Source organism: Diabrotica virgifera, chromosome 2 (genome assembly GCF_917563875.1).
Source record: "Diabrotica virgifera virgifera chromosome 2, PGI_DIABVI_V3a".
Taxonomy (NCBI): Eukaryota; Metazoa; Arthropoda; class Insecta; order Coleoptera; family Chrysomelidae; genus Diabrotica; species Diabrotica virgifera.
The window spans coordinates 260,147,165-260,165,992 of record NC_065444.1 but is presented as its reverse complement, the minus strand read 5'-3'; the positions used below and the strand labels follow the sequence as shown (position 1 = coordinate 260,165,992).

The 18,828-nt window shown below is 34.7% G+C and overlaps 1 protein-coding gene across 3 annotated transcripts in view; it reads left to right on the top strand.

Moving 5' to 3' along the window:
• Window positions 1–12,122: 12,122 nt before the first annotated feature.
• The window catches only part of LOC114343874 (uncharacterized), a 700,122-nt gene continuing 693,416 nt past the window's right edge, over window positions 12,123–18,828 (top strand). For all 3 annotated transcript variants that reach the window (XM_050644500.1, XM_050644499.1, XM_050644498.1), the window contains exon 1: window positions 12,123–12,249. In XM_050644500.1, the coding sequence (XP_050500457.1) occupies window positions 12,232–12,249 (18 nt within the window). In that variant the 5' untranslated portion in view covers window positions 12,123–12,231. The remainder of the gene's footprint in view (window positions 12,250–18,828) is intronic.

The window sequence follows — 18,828 nt, the reverse complement described above, 5'->3', positions numbered from 1 at the left end:
TTTTCCCAAATCTTCTTTATAGGTGACATTTACACAACCCAGGTCTCACAATACCTTGTATATCTTTCCTTTCAGTCCTTCCACGATTTCTCCCCGTTCATTCGTTTCCAGTTGAACCACCCAGCCTGTATCCTGTGTCGATTTTTCGATCAAGTGTCCTATTTTCGGTTATATAGGAGTAGGAGCTAAGGTATTTAAATTTTCCTTAAGTCTCCTCCCTCTTCAATAGGCCTTCTACAATCCTCCAAAGTCTCGTCTAATATCTCTTTGCTCTCCTCTACCAAGACCTCCAAAGGGAAAGGAGTTCCCTCCTTTCCCTTTTCTCTCAGTGTATCCATAAGAAGATTAAACAGGTAGGGACCATAGGCGTAACCAGGGAGTGGTTTTGGGGGTTATAACCCCCCCATTTGGATGTACTTTGAGCTCTATACGCTTAACACCATTACTATTCCATATCCCCCAGAGACCATCAAGTAGTTGTAACCCCCTCCCCTTAGGATCATTCTGGTTACACCTCTGGTAGGGACTCAGTGCAGAGCCTTGATGCAAACCAACCATCACTGGAAAACCTTCGGTCAATCCAACACAAGTTCTTACTTTGGTGTACACTTCCTCCATATCCTTCTACGTAAGGCTCGTGCCTTATACGTACTTCTCAGGAAGCCATTTCTCTCTCATACATCTCCATAGCTCTTGTCTAGGAACTTCTCAAGTTGCTGTCGTACGCCTTCTCAAGATCTATAAATACAAAATGTAACTCTTATTCTTCTCGCCGTATTTCTATATCAACTGTCTAAAAGCAAACAAGGCATATGTTGTCCTCCTTCTTAGCCTAAACCCAAACTTTTCTTCTGAAAAAAGATCTGTGCAGATCCTACTATGTAATTATCAAGTGAAGTCAGTTCCTATAAAGATGTTGCTAAGTACCTTCTCTATTGAGTTTGGCGATCAATATGGCAAATTTCTCTCTCTTCTGGGCTTGATGAATAATTAAGTCATTCCCTGTTGTGTGAGTCCAATTTCTGATGTTTCGGAGCCAGGATTTTTTCTTTCTTCCTATACCCCTTTTACCTTCGAGTTTGCCTTCTAATATTACCTGGAGCTGCTCAAATTCCCTATAACGCATTATGTGTCCTAGATATGACGTCTTTCTGATTTTGATTGTATTGGCCAGATGAGGACGTGTGTTAACATATTAATTTCGAGGAAAAAAAGATTACTCGAAACAGCGGAGATGAAAACCCTTCGAAAAATCGATGGTAAGACTCGATGGGACAGAGCTAGAAGTACAGATATACGACGGAGATGCAAGGTGGAGAACATTAATAACTGAGTAAGAAACAGAAGAATAGAATGGAATGACCACATAAGCCGAATGACATAAATACTTAATATAGTATTAAGGATAGCGAGAGACGGTTCCCCAATAGGAAGATGATCAGTGGGAAGACCACGAAAACGATGGAATGACAATTTACTAGAGGCACATTGAAAAAACAGACAGAGTCATGTCTATGTAAAAAGAAGAAGACATTACAAACGATCTCACGTCATGAGAAATGCTCTACGAAGACAGCATTGCTTGAAATTTTTAGCTGAAGTTTACTAAAGTCGCACTTTTCACTTTTAAATTAAATTCATTTTGATTCTTGTCGATAGGATACTGATCAAAAGGTCTTTTTACCATCGAATTGATACCAATTTTATTTAAAAAAGTCATTTCACGCGCGCAACTGACATTCAAAATTGACGGGTTTCAAGCGTTGTTTCTTAGGGAACAATTCATTACACAAAAAGTGCTAATAAACATTTTGTTCAAAATTATCTTAGCTAAATTTCTTGTTTGAAACATTTTTTCTACGGCATACAAATTCTTAGTAAATCGATGTTTACGGTTCCCTCCTCCCTTCAAGGGGTTCTTTTAGGAGGAAGCCCGGGGTAGGAGTAGAAAACTCGTTTGAATCTTTTTTGGGGTCCCAGAATTGAAATTCTCTCAGCTTGTTTGTATGATTTTTAGAGGTTCAGTGGCATTTTCGTCTTTGACGACTGGAGTAGGTACCTATATAACAGACACTAACAGAAGATGAAAACAAAATAAAACCCTGACTTAGTCATGTATGGAGAATGGTTGAGGATCCACCATCAAAACAAATTTTAAAAAGGAAACCTCATTTTTAGAGGCCTAAGCAATTATATAATCTATTTACCTCTTCTTCCACAAATGTCATATTAAGCAGTTTTACTTTCACATTCAAAGATATCTCTTTGCATACAGGGTTGCGAAAAAGTAACACAGGGTTGCATACAACATGGTAATTTCTCGGAACTTGCTAAAACGATTTTTATAAATTTTGGTGGGTAAGGCTCTTCTAATGCGGCCGATATTATAGTGGTAATTACACTGTTGCCAAATCTTCCGTTTTTCTGAAAATCTAATAAACTTTCTTATTTCAAATGAAACACCCTGCTTTTTTTTGCGTTTTGAAATCCTTAAAAAATACTGATTATTTTTCGTGTTATATTCCCTATACCTACCTAAATGCCATAATTTCGAAGTTATTGCTACATTTATTTAAAAAATTTTTAAACAGATTATAAAATTCAATTTTTTGGGCCCGCCTAGACATCATTTTAGGTTCTTTGGATATTTGGAAACAAAAAAGGTCTTTTGTAATTTTTCTCTAAAGTTAATCGTTTTGAAGTTATAGACAATTTAAAACTGAAAAAAACGAAAAAGGACGATTTTCAAGATTCAAAAACAAAACACAAGTAAAAAAAATAATTTTTGAAATAACAAAGTACTCAAATTCAAGCTCAACCCCTATTATATCAGCTACCTATAAGAGTTTTTGGCATGTTTTATTGTAAAACATTGATTTTTTAATTATTATTAATGAAGCGCATATGAGACGATCGGGGCTGCATTCACAACTAATAAACAATATTTTAAAATAAAACAAGACCAAGTTGCTTATCGGTATCTGATAAAATAAGGTTTGAACTTAAATTTAGGTACTTCGTAGTTTCAAACATTATACAAACATTATATACAAACATTATAGTTACATTATATTATCCCCCATATAATATAATGTAACCCCAACTGTTTAATATCAATTTAAGGGTTTTTACCCGTACATTTTGGTGGCTTAAAGCATGTAAACCTGTCATAACACTGATGATGGAATATTTATTCCGAAAACGTTTTGTTGTGATACCGCCCTTTTTAGGGATTTTAAATATACCTTTTACAAGATAAGGTTTTTATTTTTTTGTGATTTATGGTATACAGCCAGTACAGGAATTTTTTCCTTGTGATATCCAGAAAATACATCAACAACCCCAGAGAAGACAAGATGGTTGAAGATTCACAAGAACGGAATAAACTAAACAATTCAATCTCAAGCCGCCTGCCTTTTCTCCATGTTCCCCCCTCACGATCTATGCCACTGTCGTAACAATCATTTCAGCATGTTGTTTTGATTCCTTCTTACTTTTTACATGAATATTATCCTTTTGTCTCATTGCGATAAAGTATAAAGTAAGTAGTTTTCAAGTTATTTGCGTTTAAAGATAATGTATTCCATAAGACTATGTACCTACTTTAAACTACATACATTCGATAAGATTATGTGTTTAAAATACATAATCTCATTGAATCCATTACATTAAAACGCAAATAACTTGAAAACTACTTACTCTATCGCATTGAGACAAAGGATAATATTTACGTAAAAAGTAACGGAGAATCAAAAAAACCTGCTGAAATGATTATTATGATAGTGGTGTCGATTTTAGGGGGAAAAGGGGCGAAAAGGAAGTATATAACCCTACAGCACGCATCTGGTAACAGCATGTACCATAGCATGTGTAAACTGTGAGTCAAGTTTGAACAAAAAATATTAAAAGGTGCTTTAATCATGGGCTAAAATCATTTTAGAACATTTGTAATAAAACACTCTGTATCTAGGTAAGGAAGAATATTTTATTTAAGTGTTTTGGGTTAAATCTTCGTTTTTTGTGCTAAGGTTTCTCCAGTTACGATATGGACAATTATTATTAATAGAACACCCTGTATATTTGCTATTTCTCTATGACGACGTTTAAATTGGTAAACTGGCGAATCGTGCCGCGCTACACTCCGTCCGAGACCGTCTTAAAACAGGTATATTCATGGAATAGATTGTATTGTATATGGTTCTTTTCATGAGGATTTTTCAGTGCGTCACAAATGATAGAAAAAAAGGTAAGTCCGTGATAATACACATTTACACATTTATAACATTTATTCTAACATGACATTTTAGTTAAATCTGACAGTTGTCACATTTTATTTGCAATTTGGCATAAAAACAAATCAATTATTGTGTTTATTGCATTTATAAAATGGTATTTTCTTTGATTTGTATAGTCCCTATAAATTGTACAGATTATATTCGTAGATATATTATATAATTAGTAAATAAATTTTTTTCTATTATAGCGCCATCTATCGACAACTAGAATAATCACCGAACTAGAATAATTACCAAAGTAATCACCGACGTGCCTTTTTTTCTGTCATATACAATTTAATGCGTTAGAAAGAAATCGAAAAACTGTGACGCACTGAAAAATGCTCATGAGAAAAAGCATACCATAGTTTTGTTTTGATTTTATGGTGGAATGAATCTATTGAGTATACTTTGGGAACAGACGCCGAAAGAAAAAAAACCACCTCTTAAAAAATGAAAGATTTAAATTTAGGCATGCCATAAATAAAAATGGAATAGCTAAAACACAAATGGAAAATATAAAACACAAATAAATAGTTTTGAACAACGGTAGTCACATCATCGGGTGACAGCTTCATATTTCCATCACGCAAACACAATAAACAACATGTCATTTCAATTATCTCAACCAACAACAAAGGAAGAATGCACTTTCAAAAAATATTAATGCAATCCCTCAATACTTTATCTCTGATTATCTAGAATCTAGAATGTACCTACAAATTATTGATATTGCGGTTGGGTATTTATAGCCCCTGATAAGATTTAATATATTATCTTATTAATTTTAAAATCTTGTCCCAGATATTTTCTGGTAAAAAGACAAATGCGGTTTTAGCGCATACGCTCTGACAATTAGATTAAATGCTCGGCATGGTTGCCAAGTGTTGTTGATGTCTGATTATTAGGTTAATTTGTCCCCGGCATTTACTGATACAATGGTTAGAGCTCGCCAGCATTTCTTTGCACTTGCACATAAATATGATTTCTTCTTTTTGCCCTTTAATTCGTTCAATTTTGAACATAGACTTCCCCCAGTTTCCTCTATTCGCTTCTGTTTAGTGCTTTCTGTTTCCAGTGAGTTCCTCATATTTTTCTAATGTCATCTCCCCATCTCATTTGGGGTCGTCCTCTTGCTCTCTTTCCTGTCCATGATCTCCATTATTGTATCGTGGTATTCCACTTATTGTCCATTTGTCTGGCGTTATGACTTGCGAAGCTCCATTTTAACCTGGCTATATGTTGTCTTGCGTCTTTGACTTTTGTTTTATTTCTTACCTAGTTGTTTTGCTTTCTGTCTGTTATATAAATATAATTTATTAAGCACGAATTATGTTTTATATTACCTCTTTTTTCTACTCACTGGACCTAAACTCCAGCCTGTCTCTGAAAAATCATCGATTTCACGAAATCATCTTATACAGGTTTTTGAAGGTTTTAGAAAGTATATGAGAGATATCTGATGATAGTGATAATAAATCCTTGAAGACGTATAGCTGATTTTGCTTTGTTGTAGATCTTCTCTGCTGTAGAACCAAAACTCCAGAGTTAGGATAGAAGGTTCCACATCCGCAGAAGTAGAAATTAGGAGCGGGGTTAGACAAGGATGTGTTCTGTCGCCCCTGCTGTTTAATCTTTACTCCGAGTTTCTATTTAAAGAGGCACTGGATGATTGCAAGGCTGAAGTCAAGATGAATGGCGTAAACATTAACAGCATCAGATACGCCGATGATACGGCGTTGATTGCGGATTCAAACTTGGGTCTACAACGACTCATCGACAAGGCCCACTCGACCTGTGAGCAATTTGGTATGAAAAAAACCAAAGTGATGTCAATTCGAAAAAACCAAAACGTACCTCAACCTTGCACAATAAATGGGCACATTTTAGAACAGGTCAATAGATTTAAGTACCTGGGATGTTAAATCGATAGCAGACAAATTCCTGATCTAGAAATAAGATCGAGAATAGAACAGCCAAGGAGGAGAGGGCACTGTAAGAAAAAGATCTTCTCTAATTTGCAGAATTAAAATACACATTATAGTGTAGGAAACAAAGGTTGAACCTTGCAAAATGGACACAAGTCCGGTTTTATTTTTTTTCTGGTATATCAAGGGGTGCTTATTATAAGACTAACTTTTTCTGAAAAAATTTCGCCCCGGAACCTCCCTTTTCACCCCTTTGAAGGGGGTAATTTGTGGTTTTTGCGGAACGTAGCCCTTCCTGTAACTTTTACAAAAAATTTCTTTTATAGAAATATGAAGAGGACTATATTTTCTACGATTTATTTCCAACACCATCTCTCTATCATCCACAGTTTAGCGGGGGTGGCGCCCTAAAGTTGACAAGTTTTTAAAAAAGATGTTTTTAGAAAAAATATATTTTTCGCTAACTGTAACGGAAATTAAAAAGAAATGCTACGGAGATTATTCACAAATATATGATTGATTTTTTCGTATAGGTTTCACTTAAGGGTAATTGCCCTTTTTTTAATTACAGTGTGTTACATTTTAAAAAACCCCTTTTTATACCATCTGAACCGTTTATGCTAGAGTAAAAAGACTTTCAGCGATTACCCATGTACTGGTGTTATTTATAAATTTGTATAATGCACCCCCATTTTTTCCCCGGAACCACCCAAAAAAGAAGAAGAATTAATAAATAAAGTGATTTTCTTGAAATTCTTCACACACAATGCCCTTCATTAATATGCTTCATATATCATTTTGTGCAAGTTATTATTACCCATGCATGGACACTAAACGCGATTTCCTAGTGCAACCCTTGTAGCCAAAAACAATAAATAAAATGGGGGGTTAAATTTTTTTTTTTGTTTTTTGCTTTTTGATCCATATGGGCGTATGCTTCATCAATAGTGCTTTTCAAAAATATATATAATTATTGCAACATCCCTGCGCAAACCACCCCTATCCTTGAAAATATACTGCAGAAACTACCCCTATACCTTATCCAGCATGTTTTTACGATTTTCTCATTACCTATTCATTTTTTTTTAAACAAAACTTATACAAGGTTAAAGATCACTATTTACTCTAAAAATTAGGTCCTATTCATTTTTTTCGTTTAAGCACCCCTATCCTTGAAAATGTACTGCAGAAACTACCCCTATCCCTTGGCGAGCATGTTTTTACGATTTTCTCATTACCTATGTATTATTTTTAAACAAAACTTATACAAGGTTAAAGACCACTATTTACTCTAAAAATTATGTTTTATTCATTTTTTCGTATAAGCAACGGTTACGGCACAGTGGCGCCGTAAACCTCATATATGCTTTGGCTGGCTCCAGTTTTTGTTTTTTTTCGTCATCTGTTCGTTCTATTGATAAAGTACTTATGCAAAATAAAACAACACAGTGTAACCTACAAATTATGACTTATGCACATTTTACATTCTTTGCTCCCCAAAGCCACAGTGGTGGCCCAAAATAAATTTTTGCATATTTTCGCCACCTACATGCATTTTATTGCATTAATGCTCCCTTAACAGCACAATATTTACCCTTAGGTGGTCGCTACGCAGTGGCGGATCCAGGGAGGGGTGATGGGGGTGAACATCTCCCCCCCTCTCAAACCAAGTCATATTATATTCAAAGATTATAAAAATATTCATTTATTTTTATAGAAATTTAACCAATTGGCACCCCCCTCTTAACGATGCTGGATCCGCCACTGTCGCTAAAGCATAAAAAGTCATTCTTATAAAAATAATATTAATATTATATAAGTATTTCTATAAAAATAAATTAATATTTTTATAATCTTCAAATATAATATCACTTGGTTTGAGAGGGGTGGGGGTGATCGCCCCCATCACCCCTCCCTGGATCCGCCACTGCTTAGCGACCACTTAGGGGTGAATATTGTGCTATTAAGGTAGCATTAACGCAATAAAATGCGTGTAGGTGGCGAAAATATGAAAAAATTTATTTTGGGCCACCACTGTAGCTTTGGGGAGCAAAGAATGTAAAATGTGCATAGGTCATGATTTGTAGGTTACACTGTGTTGTTTTATTTTACATAAGTACTTTATCAATAAAACAAACAGATGACGAAAAAATAAACAAAAACTGGAGCCCGTCAAAGCATATATGAGGTTTACGGCGCCACTGTGCCGTAACGGTTGCTTAAACGAAAAAAATGAATAGGACCTAATTTTTAGAGTAAATAGTGATCTTTAACCTTGTATAAGTTTTGTTTAAAAAAAATGAATAGGTAATGAGAAAATCGTAAAAACATGCTGGATAAGGTATAGGGGTAGTTTCTGCAGTATATTTTCAAGGATAGGGGTGGTTTGCGCAGGGATGTTGCAATAATTATATATATTTTTGAAAAGCACTATTGATGAAGCATACGCCCATATGGATCAAAAAGCAAAAAACAAAAAAAAAATTTAACCCCCCATTTTATTTATTGTTTTTGGCTACAAGGGTTGCACTAGGAAATCGCGTTTAGTGTCCATGCATGGGTAATAATAACTTGCACAAAATGATATATGAAGCATATTAATGAAGGGCATTGTGTGTGAAGAATTCCAAGAAAATCACTTTATTTATTAATTCTTCTTCTTTTTTGGGTGGTTCCGGGGAAAAAATGGGGGTGCATTATACAAATTTATAAATAACACCAGTATATGGGTAATCGCTGAAAGTCTTTTTACTCTAGCATAAACGGTTCAGATGGTATAAAAAGGGGTTTTTTAAAATGTAACACCCTGTAATTAAAAAAAGGGCAATTACCCTTAAGTGAAACCTATACGAAAAAATCAATCATATATTTGTGAATAATCTCCGTAGCATTTCTTTTTAATTTCCGTTACAGTTAGCGAAAAATATATTTTTTCTAAAAACATCTTTTTTTAAAACTTGTCAACTTTGGGGCGCCACCCTTGCTAAACGGTGGATGATAGAGAGATGCTGTTGGAAATAAATCGTAGAAAATATAGTCCTCTTTATATTTCTATAAAAGAAATTTTTTGTAAAAGGTACAGGAAGAGCTACGTTCTGCAAAAACCATAAATTACCCCCTTTAATGGTGTGAAAATGGGGGTTCCGGGGCGAAATTTTTTCAGAAAAAGTTAGTCTTATAATAAGCACCCCTTGATATGCCAGAAAAAAAATAAAACCGGACTTGTGTCCATTTTGCAAGGTTCAACCTCTGTTTCCTACACTATTATTTATTTTTACCGTAGGTAATTTATCAATGGTATTACTTTGTTTTTTGAATTACGGCATGTAATATAACTATGTACATGAAAATATGGCAATTAGTGAGTTATTGAAGTGCCCTAAATTGACTATACGTTTGTAAGTTATTTAACTTGTTTATTCCGAAGAACAATTATTTAAACAGCTGTATTTTGTCCAAGGGAGAGGTCGTCATTGTGACAACATCGCAAATGGATTTTTTAAGGTTTTAATTTTAGGGTCGACCCCAATTTTGTTCCTCAACTGTCATCAACACGCCTAACTTCACGTGCTACTTTGATACGAGAGTTATAAAAAAAATATGCATTAAAATCAAGATCCCGTAATTTTTTGAGCATTATACAGTGAGTACAAAGACATACATATTTGTTTCTTTGTAATTCCAACTTCAATAATTTACCGTGCACTTCTCGTTGACTCTTACCGATAAGGTAGAGTCGTTGATGAATCGGGCGGCGCCCTTAATTTCAAGATACAGTAGAACCCCGGTTATCCGGGTGCGGATTATCCGTGCTGCGGATTATCCGTGCTGCGGATTATCCGTGCTGCGGATTATCCGTGCTGCGGATGATCCTTGCTATGATTTTTTATTACTCAAATTGCACTTTTAAGGTTTTATCAAAATAGCGTCATCGTAAATCACTCGACGGAAACTCTATACGCCGAAAGAGAGACTCAAAATAAAATATTTATTTTTTCTGTTGTCTGTTTATGGTAGGTACATGGTACATATAGGTCTGGATCCCGCATAAGAAAAAAACGTTAATTAATAGCAAGCTGAAAATTTGTTAATAGCTTAACGGTGTCTAGTCGGACAAACTTTAATATACGGGAACACTGGAACAGGGGAAGTTTTAACGGTGGAACAGGTTAAAAATTTGGAACGTCAGACTACGAAAACGTCAGATGTATTTGGTCGGACAGAACATCCAATTGATTTTTTGCCATTTCATTAAACTCTCATGCAAAAATCAGACTGGTGTCTATCAACAACTGGGAATTTTAATGAATGGAACACGAAGAACAGGTCAAATGACAGGAATCATGTCGGTTAGTAATAGCAGTCCGATTTTTGCATGACAGTTTAAGGAAAGAGTAACAAATCAATTGGAAGTTCTGTCGGACAAAATACATCTGACGTTTTCGTAGTCTGACGTTCCAAATTTTTAACCTGTTCCACAATTAAAACTTCCCCTGTACCAGTGTTCCAATATATCAAAGTTTGTCCGACTAGATACCCTTAAGCTATTAACAAATTTTCAGCTTGCTATTAATCAACTTTTTTTTGGTACGCGGGATCCAGACCTAATATGTATGTGTATACGTACATATTTTTCCAAAGTCTGGCCAAGAGCCAGCTGAACATCCATTAATGTTCCAGCTGAGTTTCGTTCCACAAGCATCTATCCGTTTGATCTTAATGTTATCCCGGAACAAGCATTTGCTCCAGCTGAACTTTTCAGGCGAGGTAAAAAAATTATGAAGAAATTCCATTACAATCGAAGATGAATGATAGTACCCAGGCACTAATGATAGAGGCATTGAAAAATGAGCTAGAGTGTTTGAGTTGGAGAGGAAGATGGTACAAGAGATCGGGATAGATGAGCGATGGTGGAACAAAATTCACAGTTATGTGAGAAAGGTGATGTACATAAAAGAGAAGGAAAAACGGGAGGTAGATGCAGCTCTAGCAGGTATCGAGGTGGCAGAACTGGGCCCGCAGAGATAGGAAGGAGAGGTTGACAACATATAGGTAAAGCTAAGCATGAATAAGAGAGTGACAGAGGTGGAAATGACGGCAGGCATGAGAGAGCGATTTGATAAGTAAAATGAGCTGATTGTCAACCGAGGTCTAGAAGGACGATGACAAAGAGCACAGTGGACAGCTTACCGCGGCTCTTGCTTCCGCTACTAAGAGGTAACGACTTTAAAATAGTACTTCCAGTTGCAACTCTGGAACCGGAAGTTCGAGGTTAAATTCCTGACCTTTAGTACCATCCTTGAGTTATAAACACGAACTTGACGCCTCATTTGTCATTTTATCAGTTCTAATTACGTAGGAGTTATATTCACAGACAGACGGACGGACAGACAGGCATGAAACCGAAAGTACATATATATTTGTTCTCGTCTTGCTAAGGCTCGTTGAATAATATATCGCTTGTACTATTTCGGTGACTTTAAAACAGTACTTCCGGTTGCAACTCTGAAACCGAAAGGCTATTCATTCGATATACCTCACTTGTCATTCTATCTGGTCTAATGACGGAGGAGTTGTCTTTACAAAGGTCTCTGGGACAGACAGACATGGATTATAATTCAAGGTTTACATATTTTTTCAAAATGAGTTAATACAATGACTATTTAAAAATAATTAAGTAAGACGGACCTTACTTCGGTCGCGTACCTTATTCAGGTAATTTTTATTTAAATCCCGGAAATCTACCACTACAGAAAAGTAGCAACTGTTTAAAGCATACAAGTTCTCTCTGATCTAAAAATGTTTAAAGAACATTACAAATAAACATAAATTTTATTATTTATACCGTCTTTTACACTACAATTTAAATAAAATTCAAATTGACAGCTCAGTTTCGGCAACACCGCTGCCCAGCGCGAGCATGAAAATTTTTGGTAATAACGATCAATAAGTGAATCTAAAAGGTATGAATGTGGGTAAATAGTTCGGTTTAGTGTGTTTTTTGCGGAAAAACAGGATAACCGGTGATAATGTCTTCTGCACCAAAGGTTAGTCAATTTTATCAATATCAAAATGCCAATGTTTATCCATGTCATACATATTAAGCGTCTTCTTTTTTTTCTAAACAGGTACAAGTCCCTACACAGATTACTTTGATTTGTCAATATGATTGTCGTGGACAATACGACCCGGTTTTTGTTGTTCCACTGTTTTTGTCATGTTTTTTTAAAGAGTAGACGTGGTTTTTAAAGATTATTCAAATTTGAAATGACGTTAAAAATAGGGGAGAATAAATTTAAAGGGTTATTATTCACACATGAATGGTGACAGTAAACATCATTGTGTTGACAAGTGCAATACGGTGATTCATCACCCTTAAAAGCCATTGACAATCAATTAGAAAGGGGTATATGTAAAAATTATTTATTACATTGTAGTAGGTATATTAAAAAGAGCAATGGTAACAGATGTTTAAAGCCTATCAAATTTAAGTTATTGATTGAGAGATTACTGTAACCTCGGTAAAATAAAACAACAAAACGATACAAAGGACGGCCTTAGCACCCTAGCTAGCTGAATTAATAGATATTTATTGACATGTTAATAATATTCTGTATGTTAGCAATTTAGTCTTCAAAGTGAACTACGGGGGTCTTAACCCCCCGTTACGATAGACAAAATGCCCACTCTCCAAAAATTATTTATTTTTCATTTTTTCTACGTCATACATATGTATATAATATATTATATGATTAAAAATAAAACTTAGCGCAATTTTAACCCACCACCCCTTGCCTCCACCACAGAAAACGTCATTTTTTCGTTTTTATAGGTGGAATTTTTTGAATTTTTTAAATTGATTGCATCCCACTTAAAAAAAAACGAAAAAATTACATTTTTGGTGTTGGGGTGGAATGGGAAGGAGGGTGGAGGGTTAAAATTGCGCTGAGTCATGTTTTAATAACTCAGAACGTAAAACAATGAATTTGACCTATTTTAAAGTCTATAAAATGGGAAAGATCCCAAAAAAATTTATCGGAGTTTTAAAGATGGCGCACCTTACGATCTGAAAAAATTAGAAATATAACTTTTGATAAAATACACAAAATAAAAAAAATTAGAGCTGCAGCCTCCAAAAAAGTTAAACGCTTTAAAAAAATAATAAAAATGCATTCTGAGGTTGTTTACGTTCAACCTACAGGTCTATAAAAATATACTTGTTTTGTAGTTAACAGCCTCAACTACGCGTGTGAATTTTTTGAAATTTTGAAATTTGCATCCCTCTTAAAAAAATAAAAACGAAAAAATGATGTTTTTGGCGGTGGGTACGGGGGAGGGGGCCGGAGGGTTAAAATTTAGCTGAATCTTATTTTTTAATCACATAGAACGTAAAAAAGTGAAACAAAATTTTAAGAGAAAAAAATGAAAAATAAAATGAAAAAAAGAGGTAACAGGCCGTTGCCTCCTGTACGTGGTCTATTCTAGATTGTTTTAAAAAATAATGTCTTGATGGGTCCCTAGATGAGAAACAAGTGTCCATATTTATCCTTATCTTCTGATTAATAATTATTTTAATGCCTAAAGTCTCTAATGCGTCTTAAATTTTAAACTTCTTTACACAGGCCTACAGAAAAAAATTTTTGTTTTGGTGCCGTGAATCTTTAAGCTGATTTTTACTATATTAGGGGCGATAAATCAAAATATGGATTCCGTTTTTTTGTATCAGCTCTAGTTTTATGGATATGGCATATTCTTTTTGTTGTTTAGAGAATATTAGCATGTTGTGACTGGCAGTATGGCACTTGCATATACCAATTAAACAAAAAAGTTAATATTCTATACTAAATTTACAATCAAGATGCAGTAGAAATAAACAAACCAAGACAGGTTAAATGCTACTAGGAGCACTCCCGAATCATAATTTACAATGTATGTATATACATTGTAAATCCCAAGTCACGATTTCCAAAGTTTATACATTGTAATCAAACATAATTAAATTGGAATCAAACAGCCCACATAAAGAATGGACATATGGTGAGTGAAAATATAACCATTTCTAGAGGGGTTAGACAGAGCTGTATTCTTTCGCCACTGCTTTTCAACCTGTACACGGAACAAATATTTCTAGAGGCACTGGAAGAGTACAATGAGGGCATCAAGATTAATGGCGTACTAATAAGTAATTTTCGATATGCAGATGATACTGTTATACTGGCCGATAACATCGAAGATTTACAGATGATGCTAAATAGAGTAAATACAACTGGCAACCGATTTGGACTGAAGATCAATAGAAAGAAAACTAAATTTATGGTGATCAGTAAAAAGAACATTCAACATATCGACCTGAATATTGAAGCCGAACGTATTGAAAGAGTACACCAATTTAAATATCTGGGATATACAGTAAATGATAAGTGGGACCCAGACGTAGAGATTAGGATCCGAATTGAAATAGCAAGATCCAAATTCATAAAAAGGAGAAAGCTCTTAAGCAACCGCAACCTAAGCGTTAACCTCCGATGGCGCGCCACGAAATGCTACGTACTCTCTACGCTACTTTACGGAGTAGAAGGGTGGACGTTAACAGCAGCAACTATAAAGAAGGTAGCGGCTCTAGAAATGTGGCTGTATCGACGCATACTGAGAATACCTTGGACAGACAGAGTGACCAACACAGAGGTATTGAGACGAATGGGTAAAGAGGTGGAATTGTTAACAACTGTTAAAAGGAGGAAAGCGTCATACCTGGGCCATGTGTTTCGTAATGATAAGTACAGTCTGCTACAGCTTATCGTGGAAGGCAAGATTGAAGGTAGAAGAGGTTTGGGCAGAAAGAAGAAATCCTGGCTGAGAAACTTGAGAGAATGGTTTCAAATACCAGAAGCTGCGAACATATTACATGCGGCACAAAACAGAGTAACCTATTGTTTGATAGTCGCCAATCTTCCGTAGAAGACCGCACATAAAGAAGATACATTGTAAATTATGATTTGGGAGTGCTCCTAGTAGCATTTAACGTGTCTTGGTTTGTTTATTTCTACTGCATCTTGATTGTAAATCTAGTATAGTATAATAACTGTGTCGATTATAAATACATAAACCTTAAATCGTGTTTATTGAGGTTTTATCTCAGTGTGCGTGCATTTTATTTATATAAATACAGATATCCTCATAAAGTGGATGTAATTCTATGTTATTATTAATATTAAAATTATCTCTTAAGCCGGGTCCAGACTATATAACAAAACATGTTAAATAACAAAGTTTTCTTTACAGAATTTTAAATAAAAAGTTTTAAAACACAGTGTTGTATAACATTTTTCTGATTATATAGCATGTTTTATGTTATTCAACAAATGTCGGTAAACATCAAAGAAAGTTATAAAACATTGTTGTAAAACCTCACCGCCACTGATCTACACTTAAAAACATGTTACTGAAACATTTATCTGGCATAGTACACGAGCAGCAACCATCGAAATCATATCGCCTTGTTCGTTCTTGAGTATATTATGGTTATATGGTGAATATGTAGCAACCACTTTGCGGAACCTTAAAAGCAAATCGGTGCAAATCAGCGTTAAATTTGGCATAAATAATATTCTCTACAGAGCAGAGTGTTCAGACATGCAACCTGGAACATTCACTACTTCGTTCTCTATACAAATGCACGATGCACACTGGTTCATCAGCTATTCCAACAGGGACTCAATCATACAATAAATTTGAGCTTTTCTCCATTCCAGAACTTTTCATTCTTAAGAAGTTTTTAAAACTGCCATCACTTTTAATGTCTTGTCGATGGGTATATGTCATCTCTTTCCAGATATTCTAAAAGAGCTGTACTACGGAGGTACTACTACCATATTTTGCTCGAGCTGCTAATGAAGGCCGCAACCAAAATCTTCATTTAACATGCTGGTGTCGCTTGTACAAAATTACACAAGCTGCTGTTGCTATGATGGCATCCTCTACGTATGACGTCATTTTATATACTGCCTAACCTACCAGCTATCCAGCTAAAATGCTGCAAAAGTTATGCCGCATTTTGTTGTATTATTTTTTGTTATATATTCGGGATGCTTATGCTATATTATAACAAGTTACAGAACAAAGTTGTACAACAAATTTGTTGTACAACTTTGTTACTAACATGTTTTGTTACTTAGTCTGGGCCAGGCTTTAAGTGTCGCGTCACAAAAATCTCATAATTGGTCAGGTGGTGCAAATATTACCCAGCGTATTTAAAAGCAATAAAAACAGGAAATCCTTCCTGTTTTACTTTTCGCTGTAAAATTAGTTGCAGCAATCCATATCTTTCGCTGTTCTAACGAAAATTCGTTCTTAGAAGAAAAACATTTTTGCGTTTTGAATACTTTTTTCTTTTCGGCTTCAGTTGCCGTTTCCGCAATTGGATTAGGTTTCACTAAGCTGCCTTCTCTCACATCTAAGCACTCTTCATGGTAGTCTAACATGTCGCGCATTTTGCTTTTTCTCGATTGGCCATTTCGCTTCACCATCAAGTTGTTGAATATTATTTACAAAATCCATTTTCTCGATTTTACTTTTTCAGTCTTGGAATTTTGATAATCTTAATCTCCGTCGGGCGGCATAGGTACAATTGTAACTTTTGAGTTTTTAAATTGTGATAACTTTTTTTTTCAAAGAGGTAGAGACTTTAACTTTTGTGACATCTCTACATGTATCCAGTATATTATGTGAGTCACATTTGACAAAAAAATCTTTATTCAGTTCCCAAAAGGAGGCTTAAATAGTTCCTACCACCATAAACGACGGCATAGGTACATTTGTACCTTGTACGTTTTTTTAAGTAAATAATTTTAAAAAACGATATATTTTGTCAAATTGAAGAGTCTCAGATGCAGAATTCACCATTCGTTCAAGAACAAATTACCGAATATTTAATGCAATATTCAACAAATGTTTACCAGTTATGCTAGTAATAAATAATATTACCTATACATCTAATAATAATATAAAATTAACATACATTTCCCTTTAGATTAACGAATTTTTAAGAACATATATAACAGGTACAATTGTACCTATGCCGTCTGTTAACGGTGTAAAATTATGCCGCTCGACAAAAGCTAAACCTTTTCCTATTTTTGAGTCAACAACCATTTTATCTATAAAACTGTGGTGTCTGGACCCATAACCTTGTGTGAGTTATGGATTTATTGAAGATAAATTATTTATGTTTCATCCTAACTTAATATTGACATTACCTAAGTAATATAATACAATGTGATACACCTTTTTAATACTAAATTTAAACACTCTGTACTAATAAGATTCATGCAAAGACTTAATGTAAAGTAAGTTACTGAATCGTGAGTCTAAGCTAAGAATCTACAAAACAGTAATTAGACCAGTGGTCACATATGGAAGTGAAATGTGGACCCTCTCAGCCACTGATGAAAATCAACTAGGAATATTTCAGCGCAAAATACTAAGAAACATATTTGGACGAATTCATTACAGCGATCGTTCGTGGAGAATTAAACTGAACTACGAGTTGGAAGAACCAATGCAGAGCGTAGATATTTTTAGATTTGTAAATTCACAAAGACTAAACTGGCTTGGTCATTTAGAAAGAATGCCAGATAATCGAGCTGTAAAAGTAATTCAGAGATGGAAGCCCCAAGTAAATAGTAAGGAAAATAAGAGGAAGGCCCCGTAAAAGATGGATAGATGACGTGGAGGAAGATCTTAAAACAATGAACATCAGGCAGTGGTAAAGTATCCGACAGGGTAGAATGGAAGAACATTGTTAAGAAGGTCAAGACTCACAAAGGGTTGTAGGGCCATTAGATAGAAAAAGCACTAATAATATGTATATTCTACTTGCTGTTAAATAAATGTATTATTGTGTTTTCAATTTATCAATCAAAGGCAAAATGAAAATTAAATTAAATTTTTTTATTTTATAACGCGGGCACATAAATTTGATACACCCTGTATATTGAGCTGTAAATATTTATTAGAATTTAGTTTGGATGTAAGTAGATTTCTCTTTTTAATGAGCTTTCCGATGAACCATTAAAGACTTTTGTGAATAATTAAAGTGAAAAGGACGATGTATTTAGGTTTAAAATGGAGAAAGTTTGTTTACTACGGAAACTATAGAATCCACAGCTGGATGTAATTATCATATTCGAGAAAAGTGGTTTTAAAAGAAAGTTTGGAATTCTAATATCTTTGTTTCAACCTGAGTAAATATTGTAGAGTTTCCCCGAAAGTAATTAGGACGTTCGGAATAATTTTGAAAAAGACTGTTTGTTTGTCGAATGGAAAAGATTGTTTATGATTCTTGGCAAGTTGGAAGGGGAAAGTGGTTTGATTGATTGAGAGAGTTTGAAAAAGAAGTCATTATGTTTTTGGCATCGCTGAGTAGCAGTTCGACGTTTTCTTGGATAGATAGTTAGCAGATACCAGTGGCTGTTTGATAGTGGAGAATAGTGTTGAAAAGTGGAACGAGAGACAGATCAAATTGAGACGAAATACCTCTTTGATTCTGTATTATTGTGAGAAGGAGAGCAGAGAATTTTTGGAGTTTTGTTTGAATCGAGTACGTGTCAAAAGAGGCCCGGCTTGTT